The 18866-nt window shown below is 43.8% G+C and overlaps 1 protein-coding gene and 1 long non-coding RNA gene across 10 annotated transcripts in view; both read left to right on the top strand.

Annotated features, from left to right (window-relative positions):
* The window catches only part of PSD3 (pleckstrin and Sec7 domain containing 3), a 148884-nt gene extending 139781 nt beyond the window's left edge, over positions 1–9103 (top strand). For 6 of the 9 annotated variants that reach the window (XM_083419558.1, XM_083419563.1, XM_083419565.1 and 3 more), the window contains 2 exons: positions 2113–5800; positions 5841–9103. In XM_083419558.1, the coding sequence (XP_083275684.1) occupies positions 2113–2328 (216 nt within the window). In that variant the 3' untranslated portion in view covers positions 2329–5800; positions 5841–9103. Of the gene's footprint in view, positions 1–2112; positions 5801–5832 lie in introns of all 9 variants that reach the window. The other 3 variants (XM_083419562.1, XM_083419561.1, XM_083419560.1) reach the window with 3 other exon arrangements.
* The window catches only part of LOC310668040, a 1372673-nt gene that overhangs the window by 1296558 nt on the left and 57249 nt on the right, over positions 1–18866 (top strand). The window lies entirely within an intron of this gene.

Here is an 18866-nt window from a genome sequence, read left to right as displayed (position 1 = left end):
CCTTGCAGAAATACATAGGGTCTCCTGCAGCTCAGTATTTTGGGCCTGGTGTGCTTAGTAGATTTGTACCTGGAACAGAATGTGCTTGAAATGCCACAGTCCTCCCAGCTGAGGGGCAGCAAGGGTCTGTACCTTAAAAATTAATTCAGAGCGAGGCCATAGCTCATTGATATGCAATGCACAGAGGAAGAGCCAAAGGTCTGTCCTTGGCTTCTCTAGGAATGCCATTTTGACATGATACCGAATGCCTAAAAATCTGAACAGAAAGGCAGGAACCAGCTATGTGCTTAAGGTTTCGTTGAAATCTTTAGCAGTCAAGCATCCACCCACCCACCTGTGTGAAAGCCTCTCTTTTGGCATACAGATAAAGATATTTACTGCTCAGAAATGGGCAGAAAACAATAAATGGCTCCTGTGTTTTCAGACTTCCTAGCCTATAGCAGTAAAAAGTATCCAAGTTCTGTTGCACCTTAAAAACAAAGTATGCTGAATAGCATCCTTCTCCAGCCTTGGGTTTCCATAAGTTGTTGGACTAGATCTTCTATCACCCTGGACCATTGGCCATGTTGACTGGCCAAATTTGCTCATTTCATTTCCCCACTTTTTGAGACTTGTTGGCTAGTTCATCATCGGGGAAACTTTCCAGGTTGATAGTAATTACCATAATCTAATGCCCTAAAGCCCTTGGAAGTATTAGTCCAATTATTCTGTAGGACAGAAATGTTCAACAATTTGTTGCTGTTTAGTCGTTTAGTCGTGTCCGACTCTTCGTGACCCCATGGACCAATCCTGTCTTCCACTGCCTCCCGCAGTTTGGTCAAACTCATGCTGGTAGCTGGATATGTATAAATGTACAGGTTCTCATTGGCTCCTGGGGATCTAATTGTGTCAATGTTCACTGTAAATATGCAGATCCAAAATGAAGGGGAAGCCTGTCTGATTCATGGAAAAGGGCATTATCCACTTCATCAAAGAGATGGGGGTTTGTCTTGCTGTACCTAAAATTACAGTGCTTGTGACTGAGCCAGTATATTTTCCATATTAATATTATGGACTGATTGTGAAGACTAGTAACTGGATTTCAAAACTTTCCAACAAAACCTTGTTGAAGCCTTGCTATATAAGTAGACGTCATCTAAGAATTACAAAAAAAACAAAAAAACAAAAAACAATTCAGGGTTGTTGTTGTTGTTTGGATGGTGTATACCTTAAGGAACAATAGTTACATGCACACCCAGACGTTTTACACATCTTACAAACTCCCTGTTTGTTTTCTTAAAAATTGTTCTGGTATATTGCCCAATAAGACATATTCTAACTTCTGTATGTTTTCCCCACCCACCACCAGATAGACATTCCATCATAGAGGGGGCAGACATTTATTCCACTTGTGCTCCTGCTCTCCTCCCCCCATATACCCCCATGCCCCCCAAAATTGGTTTGCGTCGGGAAAATCCACAAAACAACATGTGAGGGAAGGAGAGAGGGGGATCATTTAGTCAGGCAAGCTGAAATACTTGTGCTGACAGAGGAAGCAGAAGAGTATGATGTTGAATTCCTACCATAGAAGAAGACCTTCCTCCCTTAAACCACACGTAGCTGTTGATCTACCCAAATTAGGTTGGAATGATGGAGAAAGTGTTGGAGTGATCACAGCTGTAAATCTGTTCCCTAGAACTTGTTACCGATCCACCTCTTCCAGATGTTCCACACCCCCCAAGTGAGGCCTGTCTGCAGTATGGGAACCACTGCTTTAGGCAAAATCCAGTGGTAACTTAGGGATGTGTGGGACATCTCCACCTCCCCTCTCCCAAAATGTTGATAATCTTGGTGAGACTCTTTAAATTTTCCTCAAATTTCCTCAAATGTTTTGCCTGAGGAGGAACCACCATCCCCCCCCCCCCAGTTTCACTACAGGGGAAATTTCTGTGGCATCTCAGTTTTCTTGCTACCCATAAGGCAATTTGCAATAGTTATGCTGTGCACTTGCTGTGCAGGTGAGTAGATCCTCTCACCTGGGAAGAAATCGCCTTGCTTGACTTCCTTCATATATCACTGAAGTTAACGCTGTAGATTGAGTCTTTCTTTTTCTCACCTTTTTTCCTTTTTCAGAAAACTCGGTACGAAACCTACGTGTCTCTTCTCACAGAGGGAGCCGGCAAGGAGTTGCTGAGCGCCAATGAGAATGACGGCCCGGGACTGAAGAAATGCCACTCAAGCCCCTCATTAAATCAGGAGTCCCCTCTTAGTGCCAAGGTGAAGCGTAACATCTCCGAGAGGAAAGACTATAGACCCGAAACACCGAGCATCAAGCAGAAGGTTACTTAGGGCAACTGAGGCAGGCTGGAGGAACAACATTATCACTCGCTCTTTGATAACCTGTCCTTTGCAAAAACAAAACAAACAAAAATTAACACATCTGCCTGAATGGGGTGTTAGTGACATTTTCAGTTGTAAATTTTTGTTGTTTCTGTACAGGTTGTTGGAGATGTTTTGGCTTCTGACTTGCATTTGCCTAGTTCATTTATCATAAAGCAATTGATCCAGTCCTTTTAAAAAGAGAGAGAGAGAAGGAAAATAAGGTACAGCAGGGGAGAGATTTGATGATGTATTCATCTCTCTCATCTTTTTATCTTACTTTGTTGGCTTGTAATTTTCATATCTCAAGTCTTCTGCTGCTTTCCTGCAGTAGGGCAAGTAACTGGACAAACCGAAGCTTATTGAGTCGTTTAGCTTTGTGAACGGATTCTTGCATTTCCCAAGGTGGCACAATAGTAGTCTCACTGTTAAAAGAGACTAGGTGAAACTGCACATCCTTGGAGAAAATTAAGTTTCCAAGTGCTGCAGAGCTCTGTAACTAACATGTGGTGGGAGCCATGTCAATTGCTAGACTGTGAAAAAAACCCAGTTGTGATCTCTGAGCCCCACACACTGTAAGGGGCTGAAAAGTGAAGGCTGGATGCAAAGGAAAAAAAACGGAGTTAACAAAGCTAGCATACTAGATTTAGACACCAAGGAAGGCTTTTGGTGATCTGAAATGGCTCCAACCAAAACTGGGTTATTTTTCCATTTCATTGAACTGAAGGTCTTATCCATGGACCTCTCTGTTTTATCAGCAAGTTGTGCTACCTGTACAGTTTTCAGTATCCTATTCATACAATTGCTGTACAGACAGCTGTAATGTGTATTTATTTTCCATTGGCATTATGATCCTCCTCCAGAAGTATGTTCAGGCACTTTATAGTCTAAAAGACTGCAGCTGAGAATTTCTCTCTGAATGCTGGAATGTCTGAAGGGACAGCATGTTACTCCGTTCCCTTCTGTAACTAAAAGTCACGGAGACCTAGAGATACGGTGTTTGGAATGACAGCTAGATTCTTTCTTCCTGCAAATGAAAAACTGGCTCCATTCCAGCCACCCTGTGCCAGCCAGCAGATCCCTCCAGCTAAAATATCACCCACCATAGATAATGCCCTCCACATTCTGTTTCCTTTCATCGCAAAGAGAACATGGGCTAAGAATAAAAAAGATAGATTTTCCCGTTGGCTCCCAGAACAGGCAGCTCAAAGTTAAGGACACACATTGCTCCCGTATGTGATGGATGAGGAACCTGCGGCTGTTCAGCTGTCGTTGGACTGCAACTGGCATAATCTCTGGCCATTGGCTATGCTGGCTGAGCCTGATGGGAATTCAGCAAAGCGTCCATGGGTTCCCCATCCCTGCTCTTGATCTGGGGGTAGTGTGTGTGTATGTGTTTCTGTCTGTCACAGACAGGGTAAAGGATGAGCTTCCACTTTCCCCTGAAGCCATCTGCCTCAGAGATGAGGAAGAAGGACTATAGTGACATGCTGCACTAAATCAAAAGCCGCCATTTGCCAGGACACAAGCTAGGTGCAACTAGAAGTGTTGCTCTATCCCTCAGTCTCTGTGGCGAAAGGCACATGTTCCTGGCATTGGCGGTCAGAGGGGCAACTAGTTGAGATTCATCCAAGAAGTGGGACAGGAATCCATTGCCACCTGCACCTTCCTAGGGAGACACAACCTGTAGCTGAGAATTGTCAGTCCTGTTACATTATGAAGGGCGAAACTGGCCATTAATGTAGACCGGTTGATAGTTACTGTGAGAATGAATGAGCCCAGAAGTGTGGCATTTGTGAGGCAGTGGCTCGCAAGTTCTTCTGACGTAGCTCATTTTTCACCAGTGGTTCAGAAAAGTCAGCAAGCTGTCCAGTTATAATGAGAAGAGAGAGACAGCAATAAAGTGACAGAACCGATTAGCATTGTCTGAGAAGGAAGAGGTGACCTTGGCTTCACTGCTGTGTGTATCGTCTCTGGTGGAATGCAGGCAAAAAGTGAAGATGACTTTAATAAGATGGGGGGGGGGGGGAGAGGAAACGCCCACTGTTTTGAAAGCTGGGGAAGCAGGTAGAGGTGAGGAAAAAAGAGAGATTGCAGTTACCAACATGTGCAAAGCCATGATATTGCATTGTGATTCTCTCTGGCGTTTTCCATAGATGGAACAAATTGAATTATTCAGGAGCCTTCTGTGTTGCTTGGCTGTTGGCCTCTATGGCTGTTTGCGGAGTGTTACTGAGTGGTGTTTCCAAACTCTAGAATAGCAGTTTTCCTTGGAATGGCTGTGACGTAGGTTCTGACATGGTGTTCATCCTAAAGCTTGGAGTAGGAATTATCAGGTGGTGGGTGGTATTCACCTTGCTTCCACTGAAGATGCAGAGTCACGGGGTGGTCAATATGCCTTTGCACAGTTAAACCACTGTAGTCTGATGATCAAAGGAGAGGTAGTGACTCTTTATACCCTTCCCTTGGAGGTTAATGAGCTTTGCATCAGCTAAGAAGGGAGGATACATATTGCAGTCATGCAACAACTGGGTGACCCAGTTATGACTCTTTTGAAGGAGAGATGACTGTGTTTGTGTGTGTGTGTGAGAGAGAGAGAGAGAGAGTGCACAGAGGAGCTGATCCAGTATAATGCCCATATTTGTGTTGGCTACAGTATGCTTTAGGGTGCCCAGATGCAAAGGAGAGCTGGGCTCATGTATATTTCTAACAGCTTTGTAGGAGTTTCAGGCTGAGAAAAGCTGCTCCTTCTGAGTCTACCTCTTCTGCAACTGTTTAAAGGCACACAAGCACTATCTTCTTTTGCATTTTCCCCATCCCTTGACAATCTGCACTGTGGGGCAGAGAGCTTTTCTCTTGGCCAGATAGGACTGTCTTGGGGGGTCTCATCTGAGAGGTGGGTGATGCAGACATTGTTGGAGGCTTAGGGTTGTACTCACTGTAATGCCTACTCAGAATAGACCCAGTGAAATTAATAGACACAACTAATTTTGGGCCATTAATTGCAGCAGGTCTGTTTAGAGTGAAGCTTAGTTGAATGCAACCCTTAGTACTTGGTACCACTTCCTAGGTGCAAGTTGGCAGTGTCTTTTAGAGCAGTGGGTGGCTTTGCATTCTGGGGGACAGGAGTACTTGTTTTGTTTGCCTGACAGTGGTCCTTGGGCTGGAACTGTCTTTTGTGCAAACCTGATCCCTTCACTGATGGTTCTATGAGTCTAAGGATGGTTTGAGTTTGAGCATGGCTTCCAAAGAGAATGAAAGAACATTAAATTATAGAAGATCTCTCTCTCTCTCTCTCTCTCTCTCTGCACACACACACACACACACACACACACGTTGAGTATTATTTTCTTTCCTGAATGAATGAATCTGTGGCCATCTTTGCTTTAGAAAATTGGCAGGAGAGGAGAGCGGAAAACAGTAAAAGAGCTGAGTACTGCTAGTTCAGTGGAAGGAAGGAAGGAAGGAAGGAAGGAAGGAAGGAAGGAAGGAAGGAAGGAAGGAAGGGTACCTGGGGAGATCTGTATCCTCAAAGGAAGGTTCCCCAGTGAAACATTCACCTTGCTCTTTTGCCCGTGGATAAAACATAGCTACTACTGACATGCCATCCTCTTTCCCTCCCCACTTCCTGTTGTTGAGAAGCTAAGGATGCAAACTGAGCCCGTTGTACACCATGTTCCTGTGTGGTAGCTTTAAAAGGCTGGGTAACCGCAGTGAAACCTTCTGCTGATCATTTTGCAGTACTACAGGGCACCAAAATAGCCCCCAAGATGGCAGTTTTAAGTTACACAATTGAAAGCTGGAGTGTGCTTCACACGTGCTCTCGTTCGCAATGTGTACCATAATGAATGCTGAAGCCTCATTGTGAACGTTGGCGGAGCAAATAAATTGAAATGTTGCGTTTTATATCTGTTCTTTTTTATTTATTTTAAGAACCGTAGGGGAATTCTAATTATTTATTACTAGCAAAATGTCCGTCATGATGACAGAGCGTATGTGTTGAGGGAGTGCTTGTAAATTGCAAGGACAACGCCCACCCCACCCACCATTCCCACCCTGTGCCTCTCAGACAGCATCTCTGTTAGGCCTGAGAAGGTTTTGCTTTCAGCGCAGCATTGTTCCCAAGAGTAGCTCTCTGCTTTTTCTCAAAGCACTACATTTATTTTTCCTGTATATTTGCTTCACGGGAGAAAACTGAAAAATGCACTTGAGGAAGCTAAGCTTTTTCACCACCCCTGGTGACACGGGGACCCTAGCCGTTTGGGGCTCTGTTTCTTGGTCACGCTAGAATGCGACTGAACTGTGGGTTGTGGCTTTTATATACATTCAGATACTTATTTTATATGCACTTGAGAAGCAAGCTATAGTTGTTCTGATCTAGCATTTCCATAGTGGTGATAGGGACATACATACTCAGACAAAGGTGAACGTTGATACAAAAGAACATCCCTACCTGGAATTAAAAGCCATGTGCTTGACCTTAACTGGGGCCGGTTATTCCTTGAAATTATGCCTTGTTATTCTTTTGATCACTTCTCTTTCTTCTTCTCACCCCTTTTGGCCTTAACTTTCACCCCTGGATCTCTTCTTTGTGCAACAGCTCCACATTCCACAACACAACACGGCAGAGTAGTTTCTACATCCATGTGTATGTTAACTTGGCTTGTACAGTATATTTATAAATACTCTGTTGGTTGTACAGTATATTTATAAATAGTTGGTTGGTTGGTTGGTTGCTTTTAAAATTGAGAATCCACATGGTCCACAGTGTAGTAGCAATCTGGGTTTTCCAAAGGAAATAGGATTGCAAGCAGCACTTAACCTTCTGTACAAGAATTGACCTTTAATGGAGGGTGCCGACTAGGCTCAATGGGGCGCTGCTCCACCCATGTTAGTCTCTCCTCAGCCAGTTCCCACTAGCCTACCTTCTTACTTAAAACCAGTCCAGGGAGAGGCACTGGCTGTAAGCTTCTTCGCCCTTTGTCTCAGTGTTGCCCTTGCAGAACTCAGCGGGGAGGAGAATTGGAATAAAAGTAGAATTAGTTGGCTCTGCCTCTCATTGGCACTGGTTCTGTCTACTGTTTGGGCTCCCTGCATTCCACCCCACCACCTTCGATGGGCACCAGCCAGAACTGATGATGAGGTTATGATGAGGTGGCCAAAACAGATTTGTAAAGTGTTGCTTTGTCTGCTCACCTACCGCAAGTAAGGATTGTCTCCAGGGAAACCATTCAGGATAGCTTTAGAAAATTCATTTACACAAATGACTAGCGTGGGTATGTGTGGGCAGATAGGCTTATAGAACTTTGGGTGTTAGTAGTTTCTGTGGTCTAACTTGCAAAGCTGGCCCAAATGCATCTTCAGCCAATGGGTTTTTGCCTAATCAGGTTGCTCTCACACAAACTGAAATGGTTGGAAAGTATTCCAAATGCTGATTGCTCCCCATCATGTGCAAATGCGCAGAGCTCTCTAAGTCAGTATTTCAATTTTCCTCTGAGGAGTCTATAAGTAAACTAAGTTCTGCTAAGCTGAGATCTTGCATCTGTTCCTGTTTTATTGCAATTAGATGCTAAGTAAAAAATATCTTTGAGAAAGAAAGAAAGAAAGCTCTTCATTCATTTAAAAAAGACGTTTTACAGCCTAGCCATTGTTCAAGGAGTCATTTATATTCTCCTTTAATTGTGAATATGACATTCCTGAGCTCAGGAAGCTTCTGGCAGACAGTTTGTATGGCATATGTGCTTGCTTTTAACATCTTGCAGTCATATCTTGCAGCTTCTACAACTTGGCACCTTCCCTGTGCCAAATTTGTGATCCGTTCCCAGGATCACTCCAAATGGTGGATTAAATCAACTTAATTTTCCGATTTGCAGTGTGCCCTAGGTACCATTGCCTGCAAAGAGGTAATGCGCTCACGTTTCTCAGTAGACAGACTTGTCTGAAAATCGGTGATTGATTTAAATTCCTCTTTCAGACTGTCAAGACTGCTTTAACTGGTACACGGCAGAACAAAACTGTCTTTTCATCAGGCACTGTGCTAGAGTTTACTAGGTTGCCAGACATGGCTGCAAGTTTCGGAAGAGATCGGGGCCTTTATGTGAATATTTTAAAGCAAGCTTCCATCTCTAAGCCTCAGCTCCCCATCTGCAATAGGCAGAAGATAGCACTGGGCTGCCAGATAGGGTTGTTGCAAGGCTTGCTTTGATAATTTATGTTCCGTGCTTTGAACACTCTGGAAATGTTCAAGTGCTAAGAATGATTCTATCCCAAATTTCTGGATTTCATTTTGAATTGGGGCAGAATGAAAATATGCGGATGGGAGGAGCATAGTGGGTCAGTACCGTGTCTGGGCTATTGCCAAGGAAAACAGGCAAGATCATGAGGCAAAATATGAACCTTTGCTAAGTAATGGGTCTTTATTCTTGATGAAAAGGCCTGTAAAATATTTTGGACAGCTGGCTAGTGTCTCCTCAAAATGAAAAAAACAACAATTCTTTATAGAGGCATATCGTAGCACTTAGGATGTCATACTGCATGTGAATTTTGCCTTGAGAACTTGAATCGACTGGCAAATTTAGAACTTAAGTTTCACCTTGTACTAGTATCGTGTGCCATGCCTTTTAAGTGACTGTGTGTTGTATGACAGGTAGCTGTTGTGGCAGAATACAATAGGTCTCCTATTGTATAATGAGCTTATTGTTTCTGGGTGCTTTGTTTTAGTCATCATTTCCTATCTCTACCCCCCCCCCCCAAAAAAAAAAATCAGCTGTGAATGGATGTAAACTACAGCAAGCAGTTGCCTCTTTTTCAGATGTGGCTTTAGGAAGGAATCGGACAGATGCATTAGCTATTTTGTTCAATTTACATAAGGATTACTGGATAGTAATTCCAGAAATGTTCCCTTTAGTTCAAGCCTTCTCTGACTTCTGTGTTCATAGCAGAGATGGCATTTAAACCGCACGTCCTTCCCACTTGTTGAGACTTACGTTTAAAGTTTTTCTGTGTTTAGAATAGCGGTTTGTCTGAAGCAACTGAAACCACCTTTGCTCAATACATAGCTGCAGTGAGCTTTCCATCCTCCCTTACGCAGAGGTATGTGAGATTCAAAAGCTTACATATTCATGTGACATTAGAAGTTAGTCCAGTCGGGACCCACTTTATTTCTTTGTTACCTCTTGAAGAAATGGTGTAGCTGACTTGACATTTGCAGTGACTCTGAGGATGAGGTTTTATTTATTATTTCTAATATGCCAACTCAAGGAGATCTTTCTGTACCATTGTTTTGTGGTTATTCATTCGATTTCTTGGTGGAGACATTTCCCTGTCAAAGCTGATTGTAAATGGTTAGTGGGAATTTAAAGTAGTACTGCTGCATAATGTGTCAGCATATGAATCAATCGGTTGTGCATAGCAGTACTGAAATGTGCTCATGGGATCAGAAATACCATTAACAGGGACTTCATGCCTTGCTTCTGTTTCAGTAAAACGCCCTTGACACTTGCTGAGTTCCTCCACTGAAATTATACACAAGGGCTGGGCTGGACCCTGCTCTAGGTCTTGAAAGCCCATGTCCTGAGCGGTGAAGCTTTCACCATAGCAACACCGAAAAGGTAGCACTCCATCTCTCTTTTCTTGGATCGCCCTATGTCAAGGAAGAACATTTAGAGCTTACCCACACTTTAACTTTTGTCCCCCTCTTTCCATGCACAGGTCTGCACTTAAAAGTTCAGTGTCCAAACATTTCATTTTTCCTCCAGAGCTTTTCCTCCAAAAACCTGCTCTTTAGCACTCAATCAAAGCAAACATCAATTCGGCTTGTCGTTTACTCCAATTAAGCTTTAAAGAGCGGGTTTTTGTGGGAAAACCTCAGGAGCAAAAGTGGGGGGCGCTTGGACAGAGAGCTTTAAAACGTGGACTGTACCTGGAAAGAGCAGAGGAAAGCATGGATAAGCCCTTAAAGTCAAGGCAAAACATGGAGCTCTTCCCTTCCTCCTAAGCTTCCCCTCTCATCTCTAGTTCATCTGAGGCCTGCACACAGAAGAATCAGAGTTAAGATGGAAAGCATATCTCTCGAGTATCCCTCACATTGAGGGACATAGTGCATTACGCACCACTGCCAACCTCCAGTGACTTGATGATCTTATCTCAAGACAAGTAGAGTAGGCCAGACTTTTATCAAAGGTAATCAAAAGTGTGTCCTAATGAATACTATGTGGATACTATTATAGAAGGCAGCATGTGGAAGAGTTTGGTGGTGGTGGTGGTGGTGTTGAAGGCTGCCATCGGCTGTGGTGGCTTGTGACAGGTCTTCAGAGCCACACACAGTCAAGAGCATCAGCCTTGAGTTGAGTTGATGGAACTCCATCCTACAATTCCAGCAACCATTGAGAATGCTGGTGTTGAGGTTGACCTTCAGCAGTCCTATACACAGTTGCCACCAAAATGGTTTGTTCTTGCTGGTACGAGCTTATAGAATATGACCTCTCTGGGGAATGTTGATCATAAGCATAATAGGAAGACAAAACAATTGTTCTTGTGCACTCATGCACACACATACACACAAACCTGCATGCATGCAAACAAACTGGTGCAAATTCCTTTGTTACCCCTTTATTTTTATTTTTTTTTAAGGAATTGTCCGTGTATATTCTAAGCTAAAATCTAAACAACAACTGAGGTTGAATTGTAGACTATACTAGCCTTCATCCCGTTACACAACTTGAGGTTGGAATAACAGACTATAACCCTAACCATGTAGGTTACCTGGCCTCCATCAGTCTTGGTTCACGGCCAACCCTTTCCCCTAATTGTTGTCCTTCCACTACTGTTCATTGGCCAATTGTACTATTGACCAATCATTTTCTTCTTAGATACGGAGTAGATTTTGTTATGCCAGGCAGGATCCTGAAGCTACCCTATGTGCCAGGATTCTGCCCATGAAGGTTAATTTCTCCCTATGGGAACAAGAAGGGGCAAAGCACAACCTACTTCCTTCATACCAGTAGCCAAAGGGTCCAAAGCATTTTGTTAATATTCTCTACAGGTACTATAGAATTTCCTTTAAAATCTCTATTCCCTCTTTGCAGGTACTAGAAAGGCAATTTCATATTTAATGAAGGCACTTATGGAGATCCTCTTCCACATGGTAGATGGACTCACTTATGTGGATATTGTTTTTATATCATTGAAATAATATTTTGGGGATTAAGTTTACATTTGCTTTTGGTTTTTTTCCCTGTATATAAATACACTTCTGTCTGTTTTACCATTGCTGGAATCTCCCTTCTATGGTATGCAGACAATAATTTGCCTGATGTTACAAAGCTGTGAGATATCGTAGTTCCCCCCCCCCCCAGCCCCTTTCTTGTGTACATGTTCATGACCATGACAACTACGTTTTTTAAAAAATGAGTTGGAATAATCTTGCTTTGGCACAACGAAAACATAAAGCCTCTTGGATGGATTTTTATGTTTATGGAAGTGAACAAGCTGGTGAAGGATTTCACTTATGTATATGATATATGTATATGTAAAAACAAAACAAAAAAAACTAGAAAAGAAATAAACCAAATGTATTTCATCTGCTGGAACGGAAGGTCATTATTTAAGCTTGCCCCATGGTACCGTTGCCAAAGAACAGCATAATTATCTGATTGGTTTTCACTTTCTCTGAACATACCCACATTGTGAGTCATGTGTAATAATAATAAAAATAAGACACAAATCCCCATTCAGTTTATTTTTTATTTTATTTTTCCAATTTTTTAAATTGATATTCAGTTTAAGGTAACATTTAGTTTTTCAGCTCCATTGGCTTTCACTCCCAAGTTTTTGTGGGCTCTTGTCCCAGTGGGCTGTCAGCGAACACTGCTAGTGTCCTGAGGAAGATTTTGAGCATTTATGAAGCATGGTAGTCCACTGGAAAAGCTATTAATTCATATTGTGTTCATTCGTGCATTTTTCACCCATTGAATAAAGGCATATCACTGGCCTACGAAACCATCCTCATAGTCTAATCCTCTCAGTGCTCAGACTTCCTTGGCCAGCTTCTCTGCTAATGCATTAGACCATTCTTGTCCTGTACATCCAGCCTTTTCTCCATGGAATAAATACACTTGTTGACAAACCTGGTGACACTTATGACAATTGTTTTTTTCTTCCTTAAATCACTATTTAAAACAAATCTGGTTACATAACAAAAAGCATGAGGACAACTGGTTGGTTTTTTTTAGGCTGACAATTTCAGGGTAAACATTTCACATGAAAGACTGACCACTGGATAAGACCCAACCAGTTCAACCATTCGTGAAATATTTCGCTTCACCTATCTGTAAAAATGGCAGGCAAATACATGGCAAAGTTCTAATATGTTTTAAAGGCTCCCTGGGACTACACTACCTCATAAGACATTAGTATATATTTCCCAAACAACATATATAATCCCTGAACCCCATTCCCAAGCCTGGTATCCCCTGCTTTCACTTTACCTGCACCCCCTGTGCTTATTGACCTTGGGCAGTTGCCTCTGGATCACGTTTTGGACCTGAACCGAGTCTCTGCGCTGGACCCTGACTTGCTTGGGTGGCGTTGCTCCTTCAAACCTGCTGTCCTTGGTAAGTGTTCTGGTAAGAGGCTAATATCTCCTGGCACTGGGACATTAGCCCCCAGGGGTACCCGCTGGAGTTCAACAGTCAGCCTCATAATCCCTTCCCAGCACATCTCTTGCCCAACACAGAGAGAAGGCTACTTAAAATGGCCAAGCTGCCTTTCTTCCGGCAGAGAACCCAAGATATCATACACGTGATTCCTAGACAGTCAGCCCTCCAGCAACTGACCAGATGCAGACCTGCTTAGCTTCGGTAAGCTGGTGGCCTTCAAACCATATTCTGGGATCATGTTTATCTGTCTTAACAATTTGGAATTGATGGAAGAAGTTGAAGTTCTTGCTTTTCCCATCTTGCCCCGAGAAGTGGGTATGGTGATGAGAAGTTTCACCAATAAGATTCCTGTTTGCCATTCGGTAGTTAAAATTAAGCTGATATGCCAGCCAGCCAGTAAGAGTCACGCTCTTGATTTTACCCAATTTTGATCAGGCTGTTCACCTATCCCAAAATATTACGCTATTGCATGAATGTTAATGTCATGGATATTCACCATCTCTATATCATCTTCTCTCTCCCCCACCCTGCCTCTGACAGCTCTGATAAGCATTTTCTGCTGATCCCTTTAATCTTTACTCATCTCGATTGCTCAGAATACATTAAGAAAGAATGGAATGGAATGACAAAGCAGTAGCTTCAGATTGCAAACTGGAAGACAGTTGTGCCTATTTTGACTGGGGCTGTATATTGTGCATTCAAGCCAAGGGCAGCCTTTGTTCGTTCATTTAAGAAATTCACATCCCACCTTTCGAGGGGGGGGGGGTAGGAAATGAAAGGAAGAAATCCTTGCAAGGCAGCTTTACAAAATCTTTAAAGCAGGATCCAATAATTTAAATACACTTAAAACCAACCAAAAAATTACAGCAGTCACTAACAACCAGCATGCATCATGTGTCAATCAAATCCTGAATGAGTAAGAAGCTCACACACTATTAGATTATTGCACCATCAAAGCCATCTTTGTTTGTTACTTGCGTGTCAAGGTATGCATGTTGACATTGGGGGCAGGGCATTTAGCTCTGCCCTCCCCAAGCCATGCAGCTAGAAGAAGAAGAAGAGGAGTTTGGATTTGATATCCTGCTTTATCACTACCCTAAGGAGTCTCAAAGCGGCTAACATTCTCCTTTCCCTTCCTCCCCCACAACAAACACTCTGTGAGGTAAGTGGGGCTGAGAGACTTCAGAGAAGTGTGACTACCCCAAGGTCCCCCAGCAGCTGCATGTGGAGGAGCGGGGAATCGAACCCGGTTCACTAGATTACGAGTCTACCGCTCTTAACGACTACACCACACTGGCTCTTCCTACAGCTGGATACCTATTTTGGGAGTTCTAACAAACCTGGTAATGGTAGGAGTCACATAACTTCCGGCATGCAGCTAAATGTGAATAACGTGAAGAGGACTTGGGTGACGACGTGCCTGTTGGAATGCAGCTTTGGAGATCAAACATCACAAATCACGCTTCCATATAATCATCCTAAATCCATTGTTTTTCAATGGCATACATTTAGTTGTCACTTATCAAGTATAGAGAAGAGAGATCGACGGATGAACAAGCATGTGTGAACCAGCCCTTTGAGACACATTGAAATAGCTGTGATGGGTAGTAGGCTACATTTTTGTACTAGTAAATAAATACGACACCCACCCCTCGTCAGGGCAACTTCCCTCAGTCAAACTTTTCCAGGGCTCTGCCTCCATTCCCGCAAACTGTGTGTTCGTGTACAGTGGTACCTCAGGTTAAGTACTTAATTCGTTCCAGAGGTCCGTTCTTAACCTGAAGCACCACTTTAGCTAATAGGGCCTCCTGCCGCCGTGCCACCGGAACAGAATTTCTGTTCTCATCCTGAAGCAAAGTTCTTAACCTGAAGCACTATTTCTGGGTTAGTGGAGTTTGTAACCTGAAGCGTATGTAACCTGAAGCGTATGTAACCACTGTATATGTCAACATAGGTACCACTGTATATGTCAACAGTGAACCGCAGCAAACCCAAAACACATTTGCAAACTTATCTTTGTCACATGTGCATGTTGGTCCAGAAGGACTCATAAAAGAGAATATGGGAAAGAAAAGAATCTCCAGCCGTTCAGCTCATAGGCACAGTTCGTGATTTAAAGCACTGTGTCTGAACGCCATTTTTTTGTTGTTGTTCCGGAGTTTCCCCTGCTAAAATCTCTTTAAAGTGCAATCGGAACAAACGTCAATCCACAGTATACCTGAATTGATGTTTGCTCCAGTTCAGCTTTAAAGAGCGGGTTTTCATGTTGAATGCCTGGGGCAAAAAATATTTTAAATGCTCAGACACAGAGTGTTAGCTTGCAGACCTCTGTCTGGAAAGAGTGATGTGAAAGCCAAGTATGAATAAACCCACAGTCTCTCAGCCTGTTACCTCTTTCCACCGCCCGATTATATCATCAACATTTTTAGCATATACAGTCAAAACACAATTCCGTCTTTTATTTTTGTAGACTCTCCATCCTGTTTTCCATGGAGTTGTTGTTTCTCCCCTTCTGCTGCACCCTATCTTCTATCAAATCATAACCACAATATTATAATCTAATTACTTCTGTTGCTCAAAGCTCTAATCCTCCTTGCGAGCTCATCACAGTGGCGGAGGAACAGGGGGACACACGGGGGGAGCGCACCGCTCCCTGCACCATCGGGGCCACCCCCTGACATGCACCATGCACCCCCTGTGCTGGGCACCACGCCCCTGCAGGCGGCATGCCACACCCCCAGGACGCATGCCACACCCAGCAGGTGGCATGTCACACCCCCATGGGTGACGTGCCATGCTCCGAGACGCATGCCAGCCACACCCCTGCCTTCTCTCCGCCCCCGGTGACAGAGCATGCAGCTTCACCACTGGCTCATCATACAGTGGTACCTCGGGTTAAGTACTTAATTTGGTCCGGAGGTCCGTACTTAACCTGAAACTGTTCTTAACCTGAAGCACCACTTTAGCTAATGAGGCCTCCTGCTGCTGCTGCACCGCCGGAGCCCGATTTCTGTTCTCATCCTGAAACAAAGTTCTTAACCTGAAGCACTATTTCTGGGTTAGCGGAGTCTGTAACCTGAAGCGTATGTAACCCGAGATACCACTGTACTATAATATTTCTTTAAATAGTCCGAAAAAGGCATCCATTCTTCCATAAAGCACCCATCCTTTTGCTGTTAATGTTGCCAGTTCTGCCTTGTTCATCACCTTACTTATCTATTCTTCTTTGGTTGGAATTTCTTCTTCCTTCCATTTCTGCGCATACAGAATCCTAGCTGCTATTGCTATGTACATAAAAGTCTAAACTACCTCAAAGGGTTGTGAGGATAAAATGGAGAGAGGAAGAGCCATGTATGCTGTCTTGAGCATGGTGGAATATACGCTTAAAAAATAATAATGAATCATTAAATTAAATAATACTGCCACCAGCATTTGTAATGCCAAAGAAGAGATGAGTAGGGTTGGCACGTTACTTCCAGCAGACCTGAAATCTTACCAGCTGCGTGACAGTCATGCAGTTGTTAAAGGCACCAAAGATGTGGCAGGGTAGAAAGTTGGCATGGTACCCTTTTGCTCTCTGGTGCCAGAAGGAGGACCAGCCTAGTCTTGCTGTATCTGTGAAAAGGAGACTCATCCTGCCAGATGCCAGGAACAAGTGCTCTCCAATGCGAACGGAGGAATGTTTGCTCGAATGCTTAAGGCCAGGCAAAAAGCCAAACTGTACTTCTGGTTTTAAAAGGGGGCAGGGAGTGGGAGGCTACTGAAGAGCAACCAAAAGGAAGGATAAGGTAATCTCAGGCCCTGGGCAAATTCTTGTGTATCTGGAGTGATGCAAATGATTCCCCCCCCCCCTTCTCTGCGGCACCAAGTTGGAATGATCATCAGTAGCCTTGCGGCTGTGCAATTGCAATTGAGAAGAGTGTGAGAAGAGTCACTGAGAAGCGGGGGAGGCCAATTGGCTCTGTTTTCCTAATGCTAATCTCCCACTTCCCAGAATACAACTGAAAATTAACTGGACCAAATAACTAGCGGCCTTTCTGGTCTGGTCAATTTCAGTTTTAAGGTGATAGAAAGTGCCCCAAGAGGTGAGCAAAAGCAAATCTGTCGGCTTTGGTTTCCTGTAGTTTGTCATGTTTTCCAGTACTGTGGTACCTCGGGTTAAGAACTTAATTCATTCTGGAAGTCCGTTCTTAACCTGAAACTGTTCATAACCTGAAGCACCACTTTAGCTAATGGGGCCTCCTGCTGCTGCTGCGCCGCCGGAGCACGATTTCTGTTCTCATCCTGAAGCAAAGTTCTTAACCCTTTAAATTTTTTAGAGAGTGAGGCCCTAAGCTAAAGCTTGTTTAGCTTATACGTAAATCCGTCACTGGCTATACCAACCTCTGGCATGTGGCTTTCAGACTGAAGAAGGCTCCTCACCCCTGCTCTATCTACTACTGGAGCAGAGGAGCTTCCTTCCACCGATGGGGAGTGTTGAAGTGAGGGTAGCATCAGAGGACGTGTGCTGTCTTGCCGTTCAAAATGAATGTTCTTTCCACCTTTTGTGCAACAATGCATTATAAAAGGAAGCAATGTCTGCAGCCTGAACACTAAGCTGAGCCACAACGACTCTTTGTTAGCGCCAGTGCCTTTTATTTTAACAGTATTTCTTAAGCACGGGGAATCAAGAACTGTCAGTCTGCAAATGCAGGGTGGAATATTCCTGCCAAGCTACTGGGAAGTTACATGCTGTGTATAAATATCAGAATGTACTTGCTTTCCATCTCGCCTCTGAAGCCAAATTTCTCTCAGCCAGCAAGGGACTGTATGGCCCTCCTGCTGAGATAGCTGGGGGTCTCGACCTCCTTTGAGAACATCAAGTCTCTCAGCTGCCACCCGTCTCACCTAGCTTTCCCCCCGCCCCTGAGGAGTTTGTAATTCTAAGCATGCCGTGCTCAAACAGGCCCCATCACGCAAGATCCTTTTGCACTCATGTGCTTCTCAAGCTAGTTCAGTACTTTGGGTTTCTTTGAGAGGGGATCTCTTTGTTCATGACTGAGAAACACATGCAACTCAAGAACAGCATTCCAAGTAGATGCTGTAAGCCACATTGAGCATGGAAAGGCAGCATACAAGTAAAATTATGTATGTATGTATGTATGTATGTATGTATGTATGTATTCTTTGTTTCTTGTTCCAGAAGGCGGTGGGTACAGATTTTTCCTCAGGGTTTACTCCCAAAGCCACAAGGCAGTGGAGGTTTAGGATCAGAGTTTTCCTTCTCCTAGATGGGCTATGAAGTGTAGGTGGGTTCCCATGAGGCAAGGCACAGTGATAACAGCAAGAACCTTGATTGAATTAACAGAACTGAACAACAGGGGCAAAGCAACTGCTTACATACATTTCTGAAGGCCACTCCCACTCCCAACATCATTGGCTATCTAAACTTCCAAGCTGCGAATCATAACTCTGAGTTTAAGGGCCAATGGCAGAGGCCCAAAACCTGTGATTGGATATCATGTATCGAATCAGAACACAGGGGCTCATAAGCTCAGGCAAACACAGACCACTGAATACATAACAGGCTACCTTCCCAAGTTGACGAGCCCCATTTGCCCCTCACTTCCCTCTACAGCATGTGCAGAAACTTCCTTCTTGACATTTGGAGTCCACTGTTGGTCTCAGCTGCTCAATGTGCCAGAGCCTGTCTTTGCCTCCAGGGGAAATCCCTAACTGACTGACAGCCTGAGACTGTGGGCCTAGCAGGGAGGTGGGGGGAGGGAGCTGTCCCCTGGATCAAGTAAAACAATACAAATATTTAACTAACTGGACAATCACCTCGGTTCTGCTCCCCCCTAACAACAGTCC

The sequence above is a fragment of the Podarcis tiliguerta genome (assembly GCF_965153285.1).
Source record: "Podarcis tiliguerta genome assembly, chromosome: 17".
Classification (NCBI taxonomy): Eukaryota; Metazoa; Chordata; class Lepidosauria; order Squamata; family Lacertidae; genus Podarcis; species Podarcis tiliguerta.
Note: the sequence above shows the minus strand (reverse complement) of the source record. Positions and strands in the feature narration are given on the sequence as shown.